General features: G+C 41.6%; 1 protein-coding gene across 1 annotated transcript in view; it reads right to left on the reverse strand.

Moving 5' to 3' along the window:
• Window positions 1-14,767: 14,767 nt before the first annotated feature.
• The window catches only part of taok1a (TAO kinase 1a), a 48,466-nt gene continuing 36,516 nt past the window's right edge, over window positions 14,768-26,717 (reverse strand). The window contains exons 3-20 of the mRNA XM_061973233.2: window positions 25,450-25,521; window positions 25,264-25,365; window positions 25,060-25,105; window positions 24,878-24,974; window positions 24,671-24,784; window positions 22,517-22,608; window positions 22,344-22,437; window positions 22,158-22,239; window positions 21,918-22,085; window positions 21,631-21,831; window positions 20,078-20,206; window positions 19,734-19,970; window positions 19,528-19,656; window positions 17,791-17,994; window positions 17,455-17,694; window positions 17,154-17,366; window positions 16,701-16,883; window positions 14,768-15,528 (exon numbers count right to left, since the gene is read on the reverse strand). Coding sequence (XP_061829217.1) covers window positions 15,004-15,528; window positions 16,701-16,883; window positions 17,154-17,366; window positions 17,455-17,694; window positions 17,791-17,994; window positions 19,528-19,656; window positions 19,734-19,970; window positions 20,078-20,206; window positions 21,631-21,831; window positions 21,918-22,085; window positions 22,158-22,239; window positions 22,344-22,437; window positions 22,517-22,608; window positions 24,671-24,784; window positions 24,878-24,974; window positions 25,060-25,105; window positions 25,264-25,365; window positions 25,450-25,521 — 2,928 coding nt within the window. The 3' untranslated portion in view covers window positions 14,768-15,003. The remainder of the gene's footprint in view (window positions 15,529-16,700; window positions 16,884-17,153; window positions 17,367-17,454; window positions 17,695-17,790; window positions 17,995-19,527; window positions 19,657-19,733; window positions 19,971-20,077; window positions 20,207-21,630; window positions 21,832-21,917; window positions 22,086-22,157; window positions 22,240-22,343; window positions 22,438-22,516; window positions 22,609-24,670; window positions 24,785-24,877; window positions 24,975-25,059; window positions 25,106-25,263; window positions 25,366-25,449; window positions 25,522-26,717) is intronic.

Here is a 26,717-nt window from a genome sequence, read left to right on the forward strand (position 1 = left end):
AAATAACTCTAAATTAAGTCTTTGTTACTTAGAATATGTTCCCCTAGTGTCCAAATAACTCTAAATTAAGTCTTTGTTACTTAGAATATGTTCCCCTAGTGTCCAAATAACTCTAAATTAAGTCTTTGTTACTTAGAATATGTTCCCCTAGTGTCCAAATAACTCTACATTAAGTCTTTGTTACTTAGAATATGTTCCCCTAGTGTCCAAATAACTCTAAATTTAGTCTTTGTTACTTAGAATATGTTCCCCTAGTGTCCAAATAACTCTAAATTAAGTCTTTGTTACTTAGAATATGTTCCCCTAGTGTCCAAATAACTCTAAATTTAGTCTTTGTTACTTAGAATATGTTCCCCTAGTGTCCAAATAACTCTAAATGAAGTCTTTGTTACTTAGAATATGTTCCCCTAGTGTCCAAATAACTCTAAATTTAGTCTTTGTTACTTAGAATATGTTCCCCTAGTGTCCAAATAACTCTAAATTAAGTCTTTGTTACTTAGAATATGTTCCCCTAGTGTCCAAATAACTCTAAATTTAGTCTTTGTTACTTAGAATATGTTCCCCTAGTGTCCAAATAACTCTAAATTAAGTCTTTGTTACTTAGAATATGTTCCCCTAGTGTCCAAATAACTCTAAATTAAGTCTTTGTTACTTAGAATATGTTCCCCTAGTGTCCAAATAACTCTAAATTAAGTCTTTGTTACTTAGAATATGTTCCCCTAGTGTCCAAATAACTCTAAATTTAGTCTTTGTTACTTAGAATATGTTCCCCTAGTGTCCAAATAACTCTAAATTAAGTCTTTGCTACTTAGAATATGTTCCCCTAGTGTCCAAATAACTCTAAATTAAGTATTTGTTACTTAGAATATGTTCCCCTAGTGTCCATATAACTCTAAATTTAGTCTTTGTTACTTAGAATATGTTCCCCTAGTGTCCAAATAACTCTAAATTAAGTCTTTGTTACTTAGAATATGTTCCCCTAGTGTCCAAATAACTCTAAATTAAGTCTTTGTTACTTAGAATATGTTCCCCTAGTGTCCAAATAACTCTAAATTAAGTCTTTGTTACTTAGAATATGTTCCCCTAGTGTCCAAATAACTCTAAATTAAGTCTTTGTTACTTAGAATATGTTCCCCTAGTGTCCAAATAACTCTAAATTAAGTCTTTGTTACTTAGAATATGTTCCCCTAGTGTCCAAATAACTCTAAATTAAGTCTTTGCTACTTAGAATATGTTCCCCATACTATAGTGTTACCAAAAACATATAACTTTGTCTTGAATTTGAAAACAAACATTCTATTTTTCCCTAAAGAAGGGTTCGGTGAACGCGCATATGAAACTGGTGGGGTTTGGTACCTCCAACAAGGTTAAGAACCACTGGACTAGCTTGTTCTGGGATGTTTGGAGTCTAGATTTGAGGGTTTTGGAGGTGCTAGGGTACCAGGAGGTGCAAGCGTAATTTTCATGGTGCATTTGTTGACGAAATCTTGTTCGTTGGTTCCATTAAAAACAAAGAGCCAGTTCTACTAAAATTACTTTATTACAGCTGATTTATTTTTTTAAATAATCCCTCTGCCAAGACAATGGTGCATTATACAAACAAAATAGTACATTTAAATCTATTCTTATTCTGTTTAATATTTTTTTTTATACAATTTGAATTCACTTTTACCATTTTGTCATGTTTTAGCATGTTCATAAACTCTCAAGACCATCTATACAATTTATTACAGGTTACAAGTTGTAGTGGTAATGTGCCAAGAAAAAAAATAAAAATAAAATAAAAGAAGAATACTGACATCTTCAAATAAATGAAATCTCTTTTCACCGGATTTGTCTCGAGTGACTTGTTTCCAAGTCCACTGATGAGGGGTGAAAACATGGAGAGGAAAACAATGTGGCAACATCTGGGCTTGGCAACTATGGCAGTGTGCGGACCACAGAAATAAATGGCCACCTTCACTGCCAAATTCAGTACCCCGTACACGGTTCAGGTAGTCAGTAGGACAAAACTTGACATCAAAGTTAAAAAGTACAAAAAAACAAAAATGTAATCCAGGTTGTGAAGAGTTCGCATGGATGACAAGAATATATTCAGGCTCTCTCTGACAGTCATAAACAAGACATTGACATAAAGTGAACAAAACAAACTGAATGTTGGCATGGGAGGGCCAGGCGATGTTGATCCAACATTCAAACTCTTGGCTTTTTGACAAAAAGGAAAGATACATTCCCCTTTTCATTGACCGGTACATCGGGGAAATAATGTTCACTTGCAGTTTTGGTACCAGAACCCCCGACTATTACCTTATCTACACTGTGTGATTGTAGTCAATCGGGATGTTTTGTTGGTTAAGCTCAGGGCGAGCATATTTTACACACTTTGTCATTGTATTCATGTAGATTGCAATATTTCTGCCATCAATATGGTCTGTCAGTTTCTGAAATATAAAATGTTCCAATACACACACACACGCATACATACATACATACTAGTGATGGGTCCAATGCAACACGGATGCATCGGCGCATGCGTCGAGCTCATAGAGCGAAACCCTGTGTCGGTGCGCGTACCGCTTTTAGAAAGTTACGTGACCGATCATGAGCTGTTTTGGTCACATGACGCCTCCTCTGTGCCCTGTGAGCGGCTCTTTTCTACAGCCGGAGAAATAATAACTAAGAAGAGAAATCGTCGGAAAAACTTTTTTTATTTTTTTTTTATAAAAATGTGTAAAAAAAATAAAATTAAAAAAATTCCCAGTCTATGATACATGTTCACATTATTTATTGACTGTATCTAAAAAAAGATACAAATATATTTTTATTTAAATGAAGATATGAAATAATCCTAAATGACTTGGTTTATATTATTGTATATACTAGGGCAGGGGTCACCAACGCGGTGCCCGCGGGCACCAGGTAGCCCGTAAGGACCAGATCAGTCGCCCGCTGGCCTGTTCTAAAAAATAGCTCAAAGAGCAGCACTTACCAGTGAGCTGCCTCTATTTTGTTAAATTTTATTTATTTACTAGCAAGCTGGTCTCGACATTTTTAATTCTAAAAGAGACAAAACTCAAATGGAATTTGAAAATCCAAGAAAATATTTTTGGTCTTCACTTGGAATAAGCGGTAGAAAATGGATGGATGGATGGGTCTTCACTTGTTTAAATAAATTCATTTATTTTTTTACTTTGCTTCTTATTACTTTTAGAAATACAATTTTAGAGAAAAAATACAACCTCAAAAATGATTTTAGGATTTTTAAACAAATATACCTTTTAAATTTCTTCCTCTTCTTTCCTGACAATTTAAATCAATGTTCAAGTAAATTTATTTATTTTTTATTGTAAAGAATAATAAATATTTTAGCTTCTGTTTTTTCCGACGAAGAATATTTGTGGAATATTTCTTCAAACTTACTATGATTAAAATTCAAAAAAATTATTCTGGCAAATCTAGAAAATCTGTAGAATCAAATTTAAATCTTATTTCAAAGTATTTTGAATTTCTTTTCAAATTTTTGTTCTGGAAAATCTAGAAGAAATACTGATTTGTCTTTGTTAGAAATATAGCTTGGTCCAATTTGTTAAATATTCTAACAACGTGCAGATTGGATTTTAACCAATTTAAAACATGTCATCAAAATTCTAAAATTTATCTGAATCAGGAAAAATTACTAATGATGTTCCATAAATTATTTTTTTTAATTTTTTCAAAAAGATTCAAATAAGCTAGTTTTTCTCTTCTTTTTGTCGGTTGAATTTTGAATTTTAAAGAGTCGAAATTGATGTTTCAAAATTTTATTTTAAATTTTTTCGTGTTTTCTCCTCTTTTAAACCGTTCAAATAAGTGTTTTTTTCATCATTTATTCTCTACAAAAAACCTTCCGTAAAAGGAAAAAAAATGTACGACGGAATGACAGACAGAAATACCCATTTTTTTTTATATATATACATTTATTTATTTAGCTATTCTTGTTTAAATCACACTTACGTGTAACTTACAAATGACAATATATTTATTTATTTAAGTGTGTATCAAACTGGTAGCCCTTCGCATTAATCAGTACCCAAGAAGTAGTTTTTGGTTTCAAAAAGGTTGGTGACCCCTGTACTAGGGCATCAAATCAGTGTCAGTTGAGTCGGTCCATAGGTTGCCTGTAGGGATTATTAATGTCCAGCAGATGTCAGTATTTAGTGACACAGTATCAATACAGTTTTGCAATGTGTCGAAACGCTTCATGACGCCTCATCAACCCATCACTAATACATACATACGGACAGTCATGATTTTTATCATTTTTAAAAGTTGTGTAATAAATGCATGCCTTTTTCGTAACTATTTAAACGGGACCTATGATGATTTTCCTCTTTTCTGACTTATAAATGTTGTTACAATGTTGGATACTTGCTAAACAATGCCAAAGTATTAAATCATAAGGTTTATGCATTCTTATCTTCCTCTTTCTCGATACCGATACCTTATGTTTATCTATTATTTCTTAAATGTTGATTTGAGTGTAGACTCAAACAAAAGTGGATTTAACAAATTACCAAATATGACATCACAAAGGTAGCGCTAGCGCCACATGCATAAATTAACGAAGCTTATGTCCTGATTTCATCTATCAGTGTGTGGCAATCACGTTGTACAGGTAAAAGCCAGTAAATTAGAATATTTTGAAAAACTTGATTTATTTCAGTAATTGCATTCAAAAGGTGTAACTTGTACATTATATTTATTCATTGCACACAGACTGATGCATTCAAATGTTTATTTCATTTAATTTTGATGATTTGAAGTGGCAACAAATGAAAATCCAAAATTCCGTGTGTCACAAAATGAGAATATTACTTAAGGCTAATACAAAAAAGGGATTTTTAGAAATGTTGGCCAACTGAAAAGTATGAAAATGAAAAATATGAGCATGTACAATACTCAATACTTGGTTGGAGCTCCTTTTGCCTCAATTACTGCGTTAATGCGGCGTGGCATGGAGTCCATGAGTTTCTGGCACTGCTCAGGTGTTATGAGAGCCCAGGTTGCTCTGATAGTGGCCTTCAACTCTTCTGCGTTTTTGGGTCTGGCATTCTGCATCTTCCTTTTCACAATACCCCACAGATTTTCTATGGGGCTAAGGTCAGGGGAGTTGGCGGGCCAATTTAGAACAGAAATACCATGGTCCGTAAACCAGGCACGGGTAGATTTTGCGCTGTGTGCATGCGCCAAGTCCTGTTGGAACTTGAAATCTCCATCTCCATAGAGCAGGTCAGCAGCAGGAAGCATGAAGTGCTCTAAAACTTGCTGGTAGACGGCTGCGTTGACCCTGGATCTCAGGAAACAGAGTGGACCGACACCAGCAGATGACATGGCACCCCAAACCATCACTGATGGTGGAAACTTTACACTAGACTTCAGGCAACATGGATCCTGTGCCTCTCCTGTCTTCCTCCAGACTCTGGGACCTCGATTTCCAAAGGAAATGCAAAATTTGCTTTCGTCAGAAAACATGACTTTGGACCACTCAGCAGCAGTCCAGCTGGTGTCGGTCCACTCTGTTTCCTGAGATCCAGGGTCAACGCAGCCGTCTACCAGCAAGTTTTAGAGCACTTCATGCTTCCTGCTGCTGACCTGCTCTATGGAGATGGAGATTTCAAGTTCGAACAGGACTTGGCGCCTGCACACAGCGCAAAATCTACCCGTGCCTGGTTTACGGACCATGGTATTTCTGTTCTAAATTGGCCCGCCAACTCCCCTGACCTTAGCCCCATAGAAAATCTGTGGGGTATTGTGAAAAGGAAGATGCAGAATGCCAGACCCAAAAACGCAGAAGAGTTGAAGGCCACTATCAGAGCAACCTGGGCTCTCATAACACCTGAGCAGTGCCAGAAACTCATCGACTCCATGCCACGCCGCATTAACGCAGTAATTGAGGCAAAAGGAGCTCCAACCAAGTATTGAGTATTGTACATGCTCATATTTTTCATTTTCATACTTTTCAGTTGGCCAACATTTCTAAAAATCCCTTTTTTGTATTAGCCTTAAGTAATATTCTAATTTTGTGACACACGGAATTTTGGATTTTCATTTGTTGCCACTTCAAATCATCAAAATTAAATGAAATAAACATTTGAATGCATCAGTCTGTGTGCAATGAATAAATATAATGTACAAGTTACACCTTTTGAGTGCAATTACTGAAATAAATCAAGTTTTTCAAAATATTCTAATTTACTGGCTTTTACCTGTATTTGCTAGCAAAACATATATTGGAAAAATAGCAGCAGTTAAGAAGTCAAATCCGTGGCTCCAGAAGGTATGCCGTTGAGGGGTCCTGCGTCTTCAGGTGCGTGTCATACTTGCCAACCCTCCCGAATTTTCCGGGAGACTCCCGAAATTCAGCGCCTCTCCCGAAAACCTCCCGGGACAAATATTCTCCCGAAAATCTAACCGATTTTCAGCCGGAGCTGGAGGCCACGCCCCCTCCAGCTCCATGCGGACCTGAGTGAGGACAGCCTTTTTTTTTTTATGACCGGAGGACAACAGGGTGACAAGAACTAAATCATCCAGACTAGAGACACATTGTATTATGTTTATCTTACCTAAAAATAAATATATTTATTAATTACAAAAAAAAACTAAATACATTTTTACTATATTTTGCTAAAAACATCAAAATTAATTGTGTTTTTATTTGTATTTTTTCTGACTCCTTATTACATCCAGTCATAGAATTATACATTAAAATAAACATACATGAAATAATTAATTTTAAATGATCATAATAATTCATTTAAAATGACCATATTTAATTATTAAAATAATTGCTTGTTTATCAACAACTTTAGCATTTTATTCATTACATTTTGAAGCTCTCAGAAGCCAAGTTATATTATATACTTAAGATTTCTTTATGCAAGTTTGAAGTATCAATTATCTAAACACAGTTTTGTTTGCATATTTTCAGGATGTATATATACAGTGGGGCAAAAAAGTATTTAGTCAGCCACCAATTGTGCAAGTTTTCCCACTTAAAATGATGACAGAGGTCTGTCATTTTCATCATAGGTACACTTCAACTGTGAGAGACAGAATGTGGAAAAAAAAAATCCAGGAATTCACATTGTAGGATTTTTAAAGAATTTATTTGTAAATTATGGTGGAAAATAAGTATTTGGTCAATAACAAAAATTCAACTCAATACTTTGTTATTGCCAACAAAGGTTATATTACAGAGGTCAAACGATTACTATAGGTCTTTACCAGGTTTGCACACACAGTAGCTGGTATTTTGGCCCATTCCTCCATGCAGATCTTCTCGAGAGCAGTGATGTTTTGGGGCTGTCGCCGAGCAACACGGACTTTCAACTCCCTCCACAGATTTTCTATGGGGTTGAGGTCTGGAGACTGGCTAGGCCACTCCAGGACTTTCAAATGCTTCTTACGGAGCCACTCCTTCGTTGCCCGGGCGGTGTGTTTGGGATCATTGTCATGCTGGAAGACCCAGCCACGTTTCATCTTCAAAGCTCTCACTGATGGAAGGAGGTTTTGGCTCAAAATCTCACGATACATGGCCCCATTCATTCTTTCCTTAACACGGATCAGTCGGCCTGTCCCCTTAGCAGAAAAACAGCCCCAAAGCATGATGTTTCCACCCCCATGCTTCACAGTAGGTATGGTGTTCTTGGGATGCAACTCAGTATTCTTCTTCCTCCAAACACGACGAGTTGAGTTTATACCAAAAAGTTCAATTTTGGTTTCATCTGACCACATGACATTCTCCCAATCCTCTGCTGTATCATCCATGTGCTCTCTGGCAAACTTCAGACGGGCCTGGACATGCACTGGCTTAAGCAGGGGGACACGTCTGGCACTGCAGGATTTGATTCCCTGTCGGCGTAGTGTGTTACTGATGGTAACCTTTGTTACTTTGGTCCCAGCTCTCTGCAGGTCATTCACCAGGTCCCCCCGTGTGGTTCTGGGATTTTTGCTCACCGTTCTCATGATCATTTTGAACCCACGGGATGAGATCTTGCGTGGAGCCCCAGATCAAGGGAGATTATCAGTGGTCTTGTATGTCTTCCATTTTCTGATAATTGCTCCCACAGTTGATTTTTTCACACCAAGCTGCTTGCCTATTGTAGATTCACTCTTCACAGTCTGGTGCAGGTCTACAATTATTTTCCTAGTGTCCTTTGACAGCTCTTTGGTCTTGGCCATAGTGGAGTTTGGAGTCTGACTGTTTGAGGCTGTGGACAGGTGTCTTTTATACAGATAACAAGTTCAAACAGGTGCCATTAATACAGGTAACAAGTGGAGGACAGAAGAGCTTCTTAAAGAAGAAGTTACAGGTCTGTGAGAGCCAGAGATCTTCCTTGTTTGAAGTGACCAAATACTTATTTTCCACCATGATTTACAAATAAATTCTTTAAAATTCCTACAATGTGAATTCCTGGATTTTTTTTTCACATTCTGTCTCTCACAGTTGAAGTGTACCTATGATGAAAATTACAGACCTCTGTCATCATTTTAAGTGGGAGAACTTGTACAATCGGTGGCTGACTAAATACTTTTTTGCCCCACTGTAGGCCCTGTTTGTTGACACTGCACCAAGGAAGGGTTTATTTGCATCTAAAAAAGGAACGCCACCTCAAACGAACAGTTTTGCAGGCATACTCAAGAGAAGGGGTTCAAAATGTGACAATGGAGCAAACTTTACACCAACGCATATCCTATACATTTTATCTAGACCTCAGGAAAGTGTGTGAAATGTATACTACAATCATCATAGGTCTTGCCGTGCTCAAGTGCTCCATCCAACATTTGTTCTTATTCTATACTGAACAAAAATATAAACGCAACACTTGTGTTTTTGCGCACATTTTTCCGTGAGTTGAACTCAATGACCTAAAATTGTTACTGTATACCGTATTTTCCGCACTATAAGGCGCACCTAAAAACCACAAATTTTCTCAAAAGCTGACAGTGCGCCTTATAACCCGGTGCGCTTTATATATGGATTAATATTACGATTCATTTTCATAAAGTTTCGATCTCGCAACTACGGTAAACAGCCGCCATCTTTTTTCCCGGTAGAACAGGAAGCGCTTCTTCTTCTACGCAAGCAACCGCCAAGGTAAGCACCCGCACCCATAGAACAGGAAGCGCTTCTTCTTCTACTGTAAGCAACCACCCGCCCGCGTAGAAGAAGAAAAAGCGCGCGGATATTACCGTACGTTTCATTTCCTTTGTGTGTTTACATCCGTAAAGACCACAAAATGGCTCCTACTAAGCGACAGGGATCCGGTTCATGAAAAGACGCAATCTCTCCATCCGCACACGGATTACTATTTCACAGCAACTGATATTCCTGTGAACCGCACTGTGGATACAACGGGAGCACGTACGGTGAATATTCGCACCACAGGGAATGAGAAGTCATCCTTCACTGTGGTTCTAGCTTGCCGTGCTAATGGCCAGAAACTTCCACCCATGGTGATATTCAAAAGGAAGACCTTGCCAAAAGAGACCTTTCCAGCCGGCGTCATCATAAAAGCTAACTCGAAGGGATGGATGAAGAAAAGATGAGCGAGTGGTTAAGGTAAGTTTAAGTTTACGCGAAGAGGCCGGGTGGCTTTTTTCACGCAGCTCTGTCCATGTTGATATACGATTCCATGCGCGCCCACATCACGCTGGTTTTAATATATTATTAAAGTTTGACTGACCTATCTGACTGTTTTTTTGACATTCCTTTAGCGCAGTTAGATGCGGCTTACAACACGGGGCGGCTTATAGGTGGACAAAGTTTTGAAATATGCCGTTCATTGAAGGCGCGGCTTATAACCCAGGGCGCCTTATGGTGCGGAAAATACGGTACATAAAAGACCTATTCCTCTCAAATATTGACAAATCTCTCTAAATCTGTGTTAGTGAGCATTTCTTCTTTGCCAAGATAATCCATCCCACCTCACAGGTGTGGCTTATCAAGATGCGGAATAAACTGCATGATTATTACACAGGTGTGCCTCAGGCTGCCCACAATAAAAGGCCACTCTGAAATGTGCAGTTTTGCTTTATAGGTGATGGGATGTTTTCAACTTCCAGTAATTGTGTACATGGGGCCGTGCATTGTCACGCTGCAACATGAGGATCTCGTCACTATGCCATCAATAAAATGCACTCGTTGGTTGTCCATAACATATGCCTGTCCATTCCATAACCTCACCCCCACCATGGGCCACTCCATTGGCATCAGCAAACCGCCCTTCCACACGACGCTACACATGCTGTCTGCCATCTGTCCGGAACAGTGAAAACCGGGATTCATCCGTGAAGAGAACACCTCGCCAACGTTTCCAGATACCATCGAATATTGCCCACTAAAAGTCGGTTACCACGAGGAACTGCCGTCAGGTGGAGACCTCGTTGAGGACGACGAGCATTCAGATCAGCTTCACTGAGACGGTTTCTCACAGTTTGTGCAAAAATGATTTGGTTATGCAAACCAATTGTTGCAGCAGCTGTCCGGGTGGCTGGTCTCAGACGATCGTGGAGGTGCACCTGCTGGATGTGGAGGTCCTGGGCTGGTGTGGTTACACGTTCTCTGCGGTTGTGAGGCCGATTGGATGCACTGCCAAATTCAAATCAATCAATCAATCAATGTTTATTTATATAGCCCTAAATCACAAGTGTCTCAAAGGGCTGCACAAGCCACAACGACATCCTCGGTACAAAGCCCACATAAGGGCAAGGAAAAACTCACCCCAGTGGGACGTCGATGTGAATGACTATGAGAAACCTTGGAGAGGACCGCATATGTGGGTAACCCTCCCCCCTCTAGGGGAGACCGAAAGCAATGGATGTCGAGTGGGTCTGACATAATATTGTGAGAGTCCAGTCCATAGTGGATCCAACATACCGTATTTTCCGCACTATTAGCCGCACCTAAAAACCACAAATTTTCTCAAAAGCTGACAGTGCGGCTTATAACCCGGTGCGCTTTATATATGGATTAATATTAAGATTCATTTTCATAAAGTTTAGGTCTCGCAACTACGGTAAACAGCCGCCATCTTTTTTCCCCGTAGAAGAGGAAGCGCTTCTTCTTCTACTGTAAGCAACCACCAAGGTAAGCACCCGCCCCCGTAGAAGAAGAAGCGCGCGGATATTACGTTTCATTTCATTTGTGTGTTTACATCTGTAAAGACCACAAAATGGCTCCTATTAAGAGACACGCGTACAACGCAGAATTCAAACTCAAGGCAATAAGTCACGCAGTAGAACACGGAAATAGAGCAGCAGCAAGAGAATTTAACATAAATGAATCAATGGTGCGTAGGTAGAGGAAGCAACAAGATGACCTGCGCCACTAAGACAGGGAGACAGCGCCGGACGACATACGCCAACATCTGCCAGTGGATTGTAAATGCCTGGGCGGATATATCGGTCTCAACTGTGGTCCGAACTTTCCGGAAGGCAGGATTCACGGAACTGCTGGACAACAACAGCGACACTGACTCTGATGACTTCGACGAGACGGAGCCGGCCATTTTGGATGCCGTATTCGCCCAACTTGTTAATTCAGACACTGAAGAAGAATTCGAGGGATTTATGGATGAGGAATAATTTCAGAAAGTGAGCTTTTAATGTTTGTTTTGTGTGTTGTGTGACATTAACGTTCGAGCAACGTTGAGTTATTGATGTTGCTATTGCTCTGCACTAATTTGAGTGTTACTATTTTTGTGATTGCACATTTGCACATTACATTTTGGGGGTGAACAGAGTTGTTAGAACGCTGGTTTGTAATATATTATTAAAGTTTGACTGACCTATCTGACTGTTTTTTTGACATTCCCTTTAGCGCAGCGTAGGCGCGGCTTATAACCCGGGGCGGCTTATAGGTGGACAAAGTTTTGAAATATGCCATTCATTGAAGGTGCGGCTAATAACCCGGGGCGGCTTATAGTGCGGAAAATACGGTAATAGTAAGAGTCCAGTCCATAGTGGGGCCAGCAGGACACCATCCCGAGCGGAGACGGGTCAGCAGCGCAGAGATGTTCCCAGCCGATGCACAGGCGAGCGGTCCACTCCGGGTCCCGACTCTGGACAGCCAGCACTTCATCCATGGCCACCGAACCTGTGCCCCCCCCCCCCCCCTCCACAAGGAAAAGGGGAGCAGAGGAGAAAATAAAATAAACGGCAGATCAACTGGTCTAACAGGGGGTCTATTTAAAGGCTAGAGTATACAAATGAGTTTTAAGATGGGACTTAAATGCTTCTACTGAGGTAGCATCTCTAATTGTTACCGGGAGGGCATTCCATAGTACTGGAGCCCCAATAGAAAACGCTCTATAGCCCGCAGACTTTTTTTGGCCTCTGGGAATCACTAATAAGCCGGAGTTCTTTGAACGCAGATTTCTTGCCGGGACATATGGTACAATGCAATCGACAAGATAGGACGGAGCTAGACCGTGTAGTATTTTATACGTAAGTAGTAAAACCTTAAAGTCACATCTTAAGTGCACAGGAAGCCAGTGCAGGTGAGCCAGTATAGGCGTAATATGATCAAACTTTCTTGTTCTTGTCAAAAGTCTAGCAGCCGCATTTTGTACCAATTGTAGTCTTTTAATGCTAGACATAGGGAGACCCGAAAATAATACGTTACAGTAGTCGAGACGAGACGTAACGAACGCATGAATAATGATCTCAGCGTCGCTAGTGGATAAAATAGACCGAATTTTAGCGATATTACGGAGATGAAAGAAGGCCGTTTTAGTAACACTCTTAATGTGTGACTCAAAGGAGAGAGTTGGGTCGAAAATAATACCCAGATTCTTTACTGATTCGCCTTGTGTAATTGTTTGGTTGTCAAATGTTAAGGTGGTATTATTAAATAAATGTCGGTGTTTAGCAGGACCGATAATCAGCATTTCCGTTTTCTTGGCGTTGAGTTGCAAGAAGTTAGCGGACATCCATTGTTTAATTTCATTAAGACACGCCTCCAGCTGACTACAATCCGGCGTGTTGGTCAGCTTTAGGGGCATGTAGAGTTGGCTGTCATCAGCATAACAATGAAAGCTAACACCGTATTTGCGTATGATGTCGCCTAGCGGCAGCATGTAAATACTAAAGAGTGCGGGGCCAAGAACCGAACCCTGAGGAACTCCGCACGTTACCTTAACATAGTCCGAGGTCACATTATTATGGGAGACGCACTGCATCCTGTCAGTAAGATAAGAGTTAAACCACGACAAAGCTAAGTCTGACATACCAATACGTGTTTTGATAATTAAATTCTCCGAAACGCCTTTGGAGACGGCTTGTGGTAGATAAATGAACATTCAATTCACGGGCAACAGCTCTGGTGGACATTCTTGCAGTCAGCCTGGCAACCGCACACTCCCTCAAAACTTGCGACATCTGTGGCATTGTGCTGTGATAAAACTGCACATTTCAGAGTGGCCTTTTATTATGGGCAGCCTATGGCGACACCTGTGCAATAATCATGCTGTTTAATCAGCATCTTCATATGCCAAACCTGTGAGATGGGATGGGTTATCTTGGCAAAGAAGAAATGCTCACAAACGCAGATTTGTGAACAATATTTGAGAGGAATAGGTATTTTGCGTATATAGTAAAAGTTTTAGATCTTTATGAAAAATGGGAAACAAAACAAATGTTGCAGTTATATTTGTGTGTACTTGTATGTTCTCTCTGTGTGCATGAAGCAATATTTTCAATATTCAGTCACCCTTTGTTCTTTTTAAATTTAGCACCTGTTCCATGTCACCTCACTAAGCAGTGGTGTCATTTTCCTTTAGTATGGCCAAGCCTGCGGTCATGGTCATGGATTTTAGCTGGAGGCTACTAGCTTCGAAAATAGATTCTGTTGTTTTTAGTTGAATTAAAAGGAAAATAGCCCACAGCATCCACACATTCAGCTTAAGTTTCATAGTGTGTTTTCACGCACAAACACGAAGGTTGCGGTGTACCTCTTGAAATAAAAATAAAAAAATACAAATCACAGCACACACCTTGACTCCAAGGTTCTTTGCCACCCAAGTCCAATATTAACTTTGAAAAATATCTTGCATTTAGCATAAAGTGCTTTGAGAAGGCAGCAGTTTTAAAAAGGCACTAAAATATTCAACATATCGATTTTTTCTAAGGCAAATTGTCTCTGGACACGGATATGTCACTTCCACCACCATTTTAAAATCAGGACAATCAAAATATACTAATATGTACATTGTTTCAATTTGTCATAGTTTTTAAGACTACTTCGCACACAGCACTGTACAAAGTGAATACAATTGGGCCTTACAGAACTCAGACTGCAGAATCATGAGTGCTAAATGAATCTTATATACATTCACACTATTACACTATTAATATTGAGGACCTATCATTGATAATACAAAAATACTAGAAAAGGCACTAGTCAAATGTGTAGCCTCACACAGACAGAAAATAGTGGTTTGTTTATTTGGTTTCACGTTTGAGTTGGTGGTCAGGAAATGAAAAAGTAGTGAACTAAATAAAAACTCTGCATCTCGATGACCATTACAGCAGGCTGGCATCCCAACATTGTCTATAGCCTCGGAATGGGCCAGTGTAAAACTGCAGGGGACTTATTAAATTAAACATATTTTTTTGTTTACTGTGATTGACACGAGTCAAAGGCTTTTAACAGTGTTTTCATGTGCAAAATGGAAGCAATTGCTGTAAATGTATTGGTTTAACTTATCAGTAAAACTGCCTATTTGTTGACACTTAAATTGCCTTTGTAACATAAACCTAAATGACCTGTATGCTTGCTGATAAACTGCTGTGAGGAGGTGCTGCACACTTTTGCAGCACCCTTTGACCTGAGCAAGTGTTTAATGACACATCCACATGTGTGCACAGTAGAAGGAAGTGGAGGGGAGGAGTAGTGGAAAGATGGCACTGCGGAGCTCACCCGGTATTTGTTGCTGCTGACTGTTGGACTTGCATCTGTTTAACTTATGTGTAGGAAAAATGGGATCCGTTGGATATTTGAGAGGTCACACTGGTACTCCTGCTCATGCCCGGCACACTGTGGCCCCCGGGCTGTGTCCCCCCCATTCCCTGGGGGCTGTTCTGTGCACTAGCACTGCTGCGAGAGACAGCTGATGGGTGGCCCCAAGGTTGTGGAGCCCCACCACCCTGCATGCCTTGCCCCCAGCTTTGCTGCATAGATGGCCCCCCAGGACTTAAGTGATGGTGGCGATTGCTGCTTTGGTGGCTTGAGCCTGTGCTCAAGATGCCACTGCTCCTGTGCGGCCCATGAAAGCTCCCTGATGGCTGTTGACGTTGCCCCCAACTTTCCTGGGACCCTGGAAAGCTATGGCCAAGAGCCTCTGGGGAGACGTTTGATAGCACCATGTTGCTGAATCCCAGGCGCATGCTCTCTGAGTCGAAAGCCTCAATCTCTCGTGCTTGACGTTCCAGCAGGCTTCGGATTCGCTCCGAACGATCATTCTGCAAGGACACCATCTCCTCTTCGATCTTGAGGACAAAAAAATAAGGTAAAGAACAAACTATTCCTCAAACAACTGTTCTCCAGCGTCATGTAGCAAACACTCCGTCTTAAGTACCGTATTTTCCGCACCATAAGCCGCCCTGGGTTAAAAGCCGCGCCTTCAATGAACGGCATATTTCAAAACTTTGTCCACCTATAAGCCGCCCCGTGTTATAAGCCGCATCTAACTGCGCTAAAGGAATGTCAAAAAAACAGTCGGATAGGTCAGTCAAACTTTAATAATATATTAAAAACCAGCGTGATGTGGGCGCGCATGGAGTCGTATATCAACATGGACGGAGCTGCGTGAAAAAAGCCACCCGGCCTCTTCGCGTAAACTTACCTTAACCACTCGCTCATCTTTTCTTCATCCATCCATCCCTTCGAGTTAGCTTTTATGATGACGCCGGCTGGAAAGGTCTCTTTTGGCAAGGTCTTCCTTTTGAATATCACCATGGGTGGAAGTTTCTGGCCATTAGCATGGCAAGCTAGAACCACAGTGAAGGATGACTTCTCATTCCCTGTGGTGCGAATATTCACCGTACGTGCTCCCGTTGTATCCACAGTGCGGTTCACAGGAATATCAAAAGTCAGTGGAACCTCGTCCATGTTGATAATGTTCTCTGGCCAGATCTTTTTTTCAGCTATCTTGTTTTTACAATATGCACGGAAAGTAGCCAGCTTTTCTTGAAAGTCTTTAGGCAGTTGCTGTGAAATAGTAGTCCGTGTGCGGATGGAGAGATTGCGTCTTTTCATGAACCGGAAAACTGTCGCTTAGTAGGAGCCATTTTGTGGTCTTTACAGATGTAAACACACAAAGGAAATGAAACGTAATATCCGCGCGCTTCTTCTTCTTCTTCTACGCGGGCGGGTGGTTGCTTACAGTAGAAGAAGAAGCGCTTCCTGTTCTATGGGGGCGGGTGCTTACCTTGGCGGTTGCTTGCGTAGAAGAAGAAGCACTTCCTCTTCTACGGGGAAAAAAGATGGCGGCTGTTTACCGTAGTTGCGAGACCGAAACTTTATGAAAATGAATCTTAATATTAATCCATATATAAAGCGCACCGGGTTATAAGCCGCACTGTCAGCTTTTGAGTAAATTTGTGGTTTTTAGGTGCGGCTAATAGTGCGGAAAATACGGTAGATAATACAAGAAAATAACCTTTTGTTCCAGCAGGGCTCTGCGTATCGACAGCCTTTGCTCCAGCTCTTTCCTTTCACGGTCGTGCTGTGCGTCCGTCTGCATCTTGATCTTGCTCTGATAGGCGTTAAGAAGCTCCAGCTCTTGCTGAAGCTGCATCCGGAGGCCTTGGCCTTGTACTTCTTGAGTCTCATCAAGACGAAGCTGAGAATTTGTGGAAAAATATTAAAAAAAACCTCAATCATCATTCATACATTTAAATAAAGAACAACGTGTTTTCCTATAGTATGGCCAGGTACATGTTTATTGACAAATGCCAGGTGTCAGCTGTCATAGTGCATTTTTGAGATAAGGCATTGATCTGTTTAAATGGACAATGCACCAAGGAGATTATTAAAGTGCAAAGGCAAATTTGAGGCCATGGAGGAGGACACTTTTGTATACTTGGTATAATATTGACTCAGTAGGACTCACAGCCTGAGTGGACATCATCTCAGTGATGGAGTGGTCATACTGCTCTGCCAAGATGGCGAGTTTGCGGTGCTGCTCCTGTTTCAGTTGCTTCAACACTGCCTTGTGATCTGACTTTGGTGTGGTCTCCAGCAGATGATTCCTCAGTGCCTTATACTGCCGCGTCTGGATTTTGCAGGTGTCCTGAAACTGCTTCTTGATTTGTAGCTCTTTGGACTGTCAAATTACAATGAACCGAAGACACTCTGGTCAGTCAGTGGTGTCTATGAATGAACATGCACAGCTTTTATAAAATACTTCTCACCTTGAGGCTCTTGGGTTGTTGACGAACCTCCATGACGTGCTTCCGTCTCAGTTCTCGCTCCCTTCTCTTGTTGTATTCCTGCTGGTTAGTGAGCTCTGTCTGGTGCTGCAGGCGGATGAGTTCGGCCCTTGTCTTCTGGATAGTGTTCAGCTGGCGGAATTCCAGTTCTTGCATGGATTCGTGTTGTCGTAGAAGCATGGCATGTTCCAAGTCCTTCTGAGTCTGCCGTTTGTTAAGCTCCTGATGGTCGGAATGTTGGGAGGAAATGATACAATGACAATAAGCAACAAAACCAATTCAGCTTGTCAGTTAATTAATCAATTTTTTTATACCTACCTCACGCACTAAGTCCTGCTCAATGTTGTGGCGAGCAATCAAGATCCTCCGTTTGAACCTGCGGGACTCCAGTTCCAGATACTGCCTTTGTCTGCGCTGTAAGTTGGCCTCCTCTTCCGCTTGGAAGTGTTGGAAATTCTCTTTTTGCTTGGACAACCACTCCTGCTTCTCCTTCTTAGGTGTTGATTGGTTTTCATTCAACTCCTACAGAGAAGCAAATTTTAGATAACCAAAGCCATGGGCTCCATAGTAATGTGACATGCTTAAGGCTGAAACGACGCGTCGACGTCATCGGTTACGTAAATACGTCGACGCCGTTTTTGTGCGTCGGCGCGTCGCATATTTACGTCACACTACTGTCATGGCGGAGCGCAAAGCAGACGATGCGAGCGAGGGGAAAAAAGCACGCCAAAAGTCGTCAAAAGTGTGGGAGTATTTCAATAAACGGCCTAATAATGTTGTTGTATGCACACTGTGTCGAGCGGAAATGGCCTATCATAGCAGCACAACGGCTATGAACGAACATTTGAAAAGAAAACCCCCGACAGCGTTCTTGCCATCACCATCAACAAGTCAATCGTCCGCGTGCGTATACGTTGTCATTATTACACAAAAACATGAATGTGTCATTTGTATCTGCGTTGTAAATTCATAAACTAAAGCACCGTTTGCTCTGAGAGGCGCGTTTGGCGTGCCTGTTCAGTGTTTACAAAGACGCGCTCCTCTTTAACGCTGTGGAGAGGCGGCGGCAGCGAGCGAGCGGCGAGGCGGGGCGCGCCGGGAGCGACGCCGCAAGAGACAGGGGACGACGAGCGAGCGAGGAAGAGGAGCTGAAAAGCGAGGAAAGAAAGAGAAAAGAGTTGGAAGAGAAAAGACTTTGTGTAAAATTAAAAGATTGTAAACCTGGCAAAGCCGTCTGGCGTTCAGTCTGTCGGTCCTGAAAGAACCCCACGGCACAAGACGTGTCACAAACGCTAACGTTAATTAGTTGTGCAAATACCTTTTACAACATTAACAGTTACATATACTATGTACAAACCAACAATTAACTTTCACTTTAATCATACTATCATTGTTGTGTTATTAAGCAAAATAAGCAATACTTTTACTTTTGTTGAAATGTTTACACTGTACACTTTTTTGTATTGGATGTTTAGCTTTATTTTTGCACATTTTAGCAAATAAGCAATACTTTTACTTTTGTTGAAATGTTTACACTTGTTACAGAATATTTCCGTTTTGCACTTTTTTGTATTGGATGTTTATCTTTATTTTTGCACATTTTAAAGCAAAATAAGCAATACTTTTACTTTTGAAATGCTTATACTATTCCAGAATATTAAGATTTGCACTGGATGTTTACTTTTATATTTACACATTAAAAAGCAAATAAGCTACTTTTAATTTTGTTAAATGTTAAAAGTTTTAAATGTTTACATTGTTACAGAATATTTTGTCATGTTGTTGTCAATGTTGACTGAGTGGCCATACTTTTTTTTTTGTAAATAAAAGCCATGCCTTTTGAAAAAACTGGCCTACATTTATTTTTTCCTCTTCATTTTAAATAAAAAAAATAATCGGTAAAAGGAAAAATAATCTATAGATTAATCGAAAAAATAATCTATAGATTAACCGATTAATCGAAAAAAATAATCTATAGATTAATCGATAGAAAAATAATCGTTAGCTGCAGCCCTAGACATGCTCTTTTAAAGGTAGTAGAAAAACATTAACAACCTCTTTGAGTTGTTCCTTGCGAAGTTTGTACTCCCGTTTCTGTGATTCGAGGAAGCTATTAAGTTCCTTCTTCTGCTGGCCCTGAATGTGTTGTTGGAATTTCTTCTCATCGTTGCTAAATGTTTTTGTCTGTAAAAACCAACACACAAGGACCAGTTAGCACCATGCAAAACAAACAATTTCAATGTCATGCTGTGCAAGCATACATCTTTCTCTATGGATCCTTGGTGCTTCTTGATCAGTTTATCCATCTCCTGAAAAAAGCTGTTCCTCTGGTTCTCCAGTTCCTTGTCCAGGCGTAGTCTGTGCTCTTCCATCTCTGTTTTCAGCTTGTTCTCCAGGGCCATCAACTGCTTCTGGTGCTGCCGTCGCATGCGCTTGTAGCCTAAAATTTGCTCCCTCAATTCAGAGTCCTGCTCGTGCTCCTTAATCTGGCGAGTGAGCTTGCGAACACAGGAAGAACGGTTTGTGACCAATGACAAATCAAAAACATGCAGTATTTTTTCATTCACTCATGCTAGTTCTATTGATAGTGAAATAGAGTTATTACCACTGAGGCTGTGCGAATTGTTGCAAAGTGTTCTCGGTTCCGTTTTGGCCGAGGAGGGTTTGCGGGTTGGGACTGAGGCTCATTTGACCGAACGTGGGGTTCTGAATCTTGGTCATTTGCTGCTTTCTCCTAAAAGTTAAGCAAAATCTTTTTAAACCAAATTGATGACAGCTGCTGCAAAAACCCATCCATCCATCCATCTTCTTCCGCTTATCCGAGGTCGGGTCGCGGGGGCAGCAGCTTAAGCAGGGAAGCCCAGACTTCCCTCTCCCCAGCCACTTCGTCCAGCTCTTCCTGTGGGACCCCGAGGCGTTCCCAGGCCAGCCGGGAGACATAGTCTTCCCAACGTGTCCTGGGTCTTCCCCGCGGCCTCCTACCGGTGGGACGTGCCCTAAACACCTCCCTAGGGAGGCGTTCGGGTGGCATCCTGACCAGATGCCCGAACCACCTCATCTGGCTCCTCTCCATGTGGAGGAGCAGCGGCTTTACTTTGAGCTCCTCCCGGATGGCAGAGCTTCTCACCCTATCTCTAAGGGAGAGCCCCGCCACCCGGCGGAGGAAACTCATTTCGGCCGCTTGTACCCGTGATCTTGTCCTTTCGGTCATAACCCAAAGCTCATGACCATAGGTGAGGATGGGAACGTAGATCGACCGGTAAATTGAGAGCTTTGCCTTCCGGCTCAGCTCCTTCTTCACCACAACGGATCGATACAGCGTCCGCATTACTGAAGACGCCGCACCGATCCGCCTGTCGATCTCACGATCCACTCTTCCCCCACTCGTGAACAAGACTCCGAGGTACTTGAACTCCTCCACTTGGGGCAAGATCTCCTCCCCAACCCGGAGATGGCACTCCACCCTTTTCCGGGCGAGAACCATGGACTCGGACTTGGAGGTGCAGATTCTCATCCCAGTCGCTTCACACTCGGCTGCGAACCGATCCAGTGAGAGATGAAGATCCTGGCCAGATGAAGCCATCAGGACCACATCATCTGCAAAAAGCAGAGACCTAATCCTGCAGCCACCAAACCAGATCCCCTCAACGCCTTGACTGCGCCTAGAAATTCTGTCCATAAAAGTTATGAACAGAATCGGTGACAAAGGGCAGCCTTGGCGGAGTCCAACCCTCACTGGAAACGTGTCCGACTTACTACCGGCAATGCGGACCAAGCTCTGGCACTGATCATACAGGGAGCGGACTGCCACAATCAGACAGTCCGATACCCCGTACTCTCTGAGCACTCCCCACAGGACTTCCCGAGGGACACGGTCGAATGCCTTCTCCAAGTCCACAAAACACATGTAGACTGGTTGGGCAAACTCCCATGCACCCTCAAGGACCCTGCCGAGAGTATAGAGATGGTCCACAGTTCCACGACCAGGACGAAAACCACACTGTTCCTCCTGAATCCGAGCTCAGAGAGGAGTGCTGCAAAAACAACTATTGTAATTGCATTTTCCAAAATGATCACTTTGTATCCTCTAGATATTTTAAGTGAATGAAAGCACAATTAAGAGTTTTCCAGTCAAGGTAGATATAATTCCGTTTTTACCCGTCTGACATGTTTGACAGAGCTGTTAGACAAGACTGTGTGGTCTCCCTCCATGTCCACTTCGCTTTTGTCATCGCCGGCGTCTGTCAGACTGTTGACAGAGCTGCTCTGGGAACTGGCACTAATTGACATACTCGGAATGGACTGGTTGCTCCCCACACTGTTCACGGTACCCGTTCTACCCACACTGTGTTCTGGCTCCTAAAAATAGTGCACAGTGTTAAAAACAATGCTTGGTAATATATAGTTCAATGACAATTCTAGAAAAGGATGCAAACTCAACAGACCTCCTCTTCATCTGGAGCTTCAATGGTGGGGCCATTGTGGGCTTCGTGAAACAAAATCTTTTTCATTTTGCGATACTGCAAATTGTCCAGCTCTCGCACCGCATCTTTCGTCCGATTTATAAGGTCCATTAAAACGGATTCAGGACGCTCACGTTGGACAAACGCATGCTGGAGGAAGAACAGAAAACATACCACGTGTTAACATTGAGGAGTAAGAACAATTATTGTGACTGGTTTTACCTTCAAGAGCTCCTCAGAGTTTGGCCTGTCTTGTGGACTTTTCTGTAGGCAAGAATCTACAAAGTTTCTGAAATACTCAGTCCTAAAACAAGTGAACAAACGCATACCAGAAAAAACAGTAAGTCGCTCTATTGTATATAAAAGAAATAAAACAGTTGCTCTTTCAAAATTTATCGAACAACTCACCATTCACTGGACTGCAGCATGGGGCTCTCATTTTGTGCTATATGGTATAAGGCACTCATTGCATTCATATTGAAAAGTGGAGGCTTCCTCTCAGCTATAAAGTAGACACAAAGTAATGAATGAGCAGGCTATGGCTAAAGATCAAATATGACAATTGATGACAGTGACTATACCTAATTCAATGCAAGTTATTCCTAAAGACCAGATGTCTATCTTCCCATCATACTGGCCCTCATCCATAGCCAAGATCACCTCAGGGGCCATCCTAAAAACACATTTAGCAGAGTACAACTGATGACTGTGAAATGTATACAATATACACTACCGTTCAAAAGTTTGGGGTCACATTGAAATGTCCTTATTTTTGAAGGAAAAGCACTGTACTTTTCAATGAAGATAACTTTAAACTAGTCTTAACTTTAAAGAAATACACTCACACATTGCTAATGTGGTAAATGACTATTCTAGCTGCAAATGTCTGGTTTTTGGTGCAATATCTACATAGGTGTATAGAGGCCCATTTCCAGCAACTATCACTCCAGTGTTCTAATGGTACAATGTGTTTGCTCATTGGCTCAGAAGGCTAATTGATGATTAGAAAACCCTTGTGCAATCATGTTCACACATCTGAAAACAGTTTAGCTCTTTACAGAAGCTACAAAACTGACCTTCCTTTGAGCAGATTGAGTTTCTGGAGCATCACATTTGTGGGGTCAATTAAACGCTCAAAATGGCCAGAAAAAGAGAACTTTCATCTGAAACTCGACAGTCTATTCTTGTTCTTAGAAATGAAGGCTATTCCACGCGAGAAATTGCTAAGAAATTGAAGATTTCCTACAACGGTGTGTATTACTCCCTTCAGAGGACAGCACAAACAGGCTCTAACCAGAGTAGAAAAAGAAGTGGGAGGCCACGTTGCACAACTGAGCAAGAAGATAAGTACATTAGAGTCTAGTTTGAGAAACAGACGCCTCACAGGTCCCCAACTGGCATCTTCATGAAATAGTAACCGCAAAACACCAGTGTCAACATCTACAGTGAAGAGGCGGCTGCGGGATTCTGGGCTTCATGGCAGAGTGGCAAAGAAAAAGCCATATCTGAGACTGGCCAATAAAAGAAAAAGATTAAGATGGGCAAAAGAACACAGACATTGGACAGAGGAAGACTGGAAAAAAGTGTTGTGGACGGATGAATCCAAGTTTGAGGTGCTTGGATCACAAAGAAGAACGTTTGTGAGACGCAGAACAACTGAAAAGATGCTGGAAGAATGCCTGACAACATCTGTAAAGCATGGTGGAGGTCATGTGATGGTCTGGGGTTGCTTTGGTGCTGGTAAGGTGGGAGATTTGTACAGGGTAAAAGGGATTCTGAATAAGGAAGGCTATCACTCCATTTTGCAACGCCATGCCATACCCAGTGGACAGCGCTTGATTGGAGCCAATTTCATCCTACAACAGGACAATTACCCAAAACACACCTCCAAATTGTGCAAGAACTATTTAGAGAAGAAGCAGGCAGCTGGTATTCTATCGGTAACGGAGTGGCCAGCGCAGTCACCAGGTCTGAACCCCATTGAGCTGTTGTGAGAGCAGCTTGACCGTATGGTACGCAAGAAGTGCCCATCCAACCAATCCAACTTGTGGGAGCTGCTTCTAGAAGCGTGGGGTGCAATTTCTCCAGATTACCTCAACAAATTAACAGCTAGAATGCCAAAGGTCTGCAATGCTGTAATTGCTGCAAATGGAGGATTCTTTGACGAAAGCAAAGTTTGATGTAAAAAAAATCTTATTTCAAATACAAATCATTATTTCTAACCTTGTCAATGCCTTGACTCTATTTTCTATTCATTTCACAACGTATGGTGGTGAATAAGTGTGACTTTTCATGGAAAACACAAAATTGTTTGGGTGACCCCAAACTTTTGAACGGTAGTGTATGTAGTCGGGGAATTTTTTGACTTGCTGATTTAGTAAGTTTAACCCCTTAGAAAAATATAAATAGTCCAGAATTTGTCTAAAGTTTGCCATCCAAAACCTGAATGAAAGAATAATTTACCTCTATGGCATCAACTTGACTCAATTTGTTTGAAGGGAGAGTAATGTTAAATATGACACCATCCCACTTGTCAAACCAAGAAGTGAAAATGCTCTGCTTTATGGAGCTTTTTCCTCTGCTAAAGGTCCCTAACTAAGATGTAGTTTTTATACATTTTGTCTCTCGGTTACCATAACAATTTTGGACTGTTCATGTATTTGTAAGGGCTGTGCTTAGAAATCAGCAGGACATTAAACACTTATTTGGTGTACAATGAGTGTTTCTGAGCGTACCAATATGGTGTCCCAACAAAAGAGTTGGCTGGGCAGGCGATGGAGGCTGAGCCAAAATCTGCGAGTTTTACCTGGCCTGGCTCTGTCAGTAAGATGTTTCCTGCCTTGATATCTCTGTTAAGCACATGAGAAAGAAAACGATAACTCTGCACACAACACAAAAAGCCTCGAGTCATCTGCTCTTACAAATCATGCCGGAACACTCACCGGTGAATCATGTTGTGGGAGTGAAGATAAGCCAAACCTTGAAGAGCACCATGGGTTATTGCAGCTATTTCAACTTCTTGAAGGGGTTTCTTGTGAACTGGATGGAATTAAACATTGTAAATCAAGAATTCAAAGTCACAAGGATTATTTTGAAAGGGGTCCTTTGCACAACTTCAACTTACCCTCTAATAGATCGGAAGCAGAGCCTAGACAATACTCCATCACCAGCTAAAACAGACATATCTTGTGAAAACGGTTTGATGCACTTCTAACATACTGTGGTTTAAGTGAAACTACGAAAAGTAAGTGTTTGTAAGACACCTGCCCAACAAAGCATGCACATGACTCCAACAGAACCCTTAATGTGTTCTCATTTTGCTTCTCACCCATGCAGTGTTCTCTCGCAGGTAACAGCCTTTGTACTCAATGCTGTTTGGATGTTGTACTCTTTGCAAGAATTTTACCTCCTTGATAATGTCTTGCCATTTCTGAAGAGAGTAAAATGCATTTAGGTCTCACAGCAAGAACGGGTGGCTAATCATAATGAAGTAATTGCTCTTAGGAGGTCATACCTCACTGGACTGCTTTCCACTGTAAGACATTTTCTTGATGGCCACCACCTCGCTAGTTCGCACATCCTGTGCCTGAATTACAAGCACAAAAGATACAAAAAATGAGACGATGCTCCTTGTTAGAACTCGTCGTACTCACATTAGGTCATTCAAATATACAGGTAAAAGCCAGTAAATTAGAATATTTTGAAAAACTTGATTTATTTCAGTAATTGCATTCAAAAGGTGTAACTTGTACATTATATTTATTCATTGCACACAGACTGATGCATTCAAATGTTTATTTCATTTAATTTTGATGATTTGAAGTGGCAACAAATGAAAATCCAAAATTCCGTGTGTCACAAAATTAGAATATTACTTAAGGCTAATACAAAAAAGGGATTTTTAGAAATGTTGGCCAACTGAAAAGTATGAAAATGAAAAATATGAGCATGTACAATACTCAATACTTGGTTGGAGCTCCTTTTGCCTCAATTACTGCATTAATGCGGCGTGGCATGGAGTCGATGAGTTTCTGGCACTGCTCAGGTGTTATGAGAGCCCAGGTTGCTCTGATAGTGGCCTTCAACTCTTCTGCGTTTTTGGGTCTGGCATTCTGCATCTTCCTTTTCACAATACCCCACAGATTTTCGATGGGGCTAACGTCAGGGGAGTTGGCGGGCCAATTTAGAACAGAAATACCATGGTCCGTAAACCAGGCACGGGTAGATTTTGCGCTGTGTGCAGGCGCCAAGTCCTGTTGGAACTTGAAATCTCCATCTCCATAGAGCAGGTCAGCAGCAGGAAGCATGAAGTGCTCTAAAACTTGCTGGTAGACGGCTGCGTTGACCCTGGATCTCAGGAAACAGAGTGGACCGACACCAGCAGATGACATGGCACCCCAAACCATCACCCAACCATGCAAATTTTGCATTTCCTTTGGAAATCGAGGTCCCAGAGTCTGGAGGAAGACAGGAGAGGCACAGGATCCACGTTGCCTGAAGTCTAGTGTAAAGTTTCCACCATCAGTGATGGTTTGGGGTGCCATGTCATCTGCTGGTGTCGGTCCACTCTGTTTCCTGAGAGCCAGGGTCAACGCAGCCGTCTACCAGCAAGTTTTAGAGCACTTCATGCTTCCTGCTGCTGACCTGCTCTATGGAGATGGAGATTTCAAGTTCCAACAGGACTTGGCGCCTGCACACAGCGCAAAATCTACCCGTGCCTGGTTTACGGACCATGGTATTTCTGTTCTAAATTGGCCCGCCAACTCCCCTGACCTTAGCCCC

This window comes from Nerophis lumbriciformis, linkage group LG17, assembly GCF_033978685.3.
Source record: "Nerophis lumbriciformis linkage group LG17, RoL_Nlum_v2.1, whole genome shotgun sequence".
Taxonomy (NCBI): Eukaryota; Metazoa; Chordata; class Actinopteri; order Syngnathiformes; family Syngnathidae; genus Nerophis; species Nerophis lumbriciformis.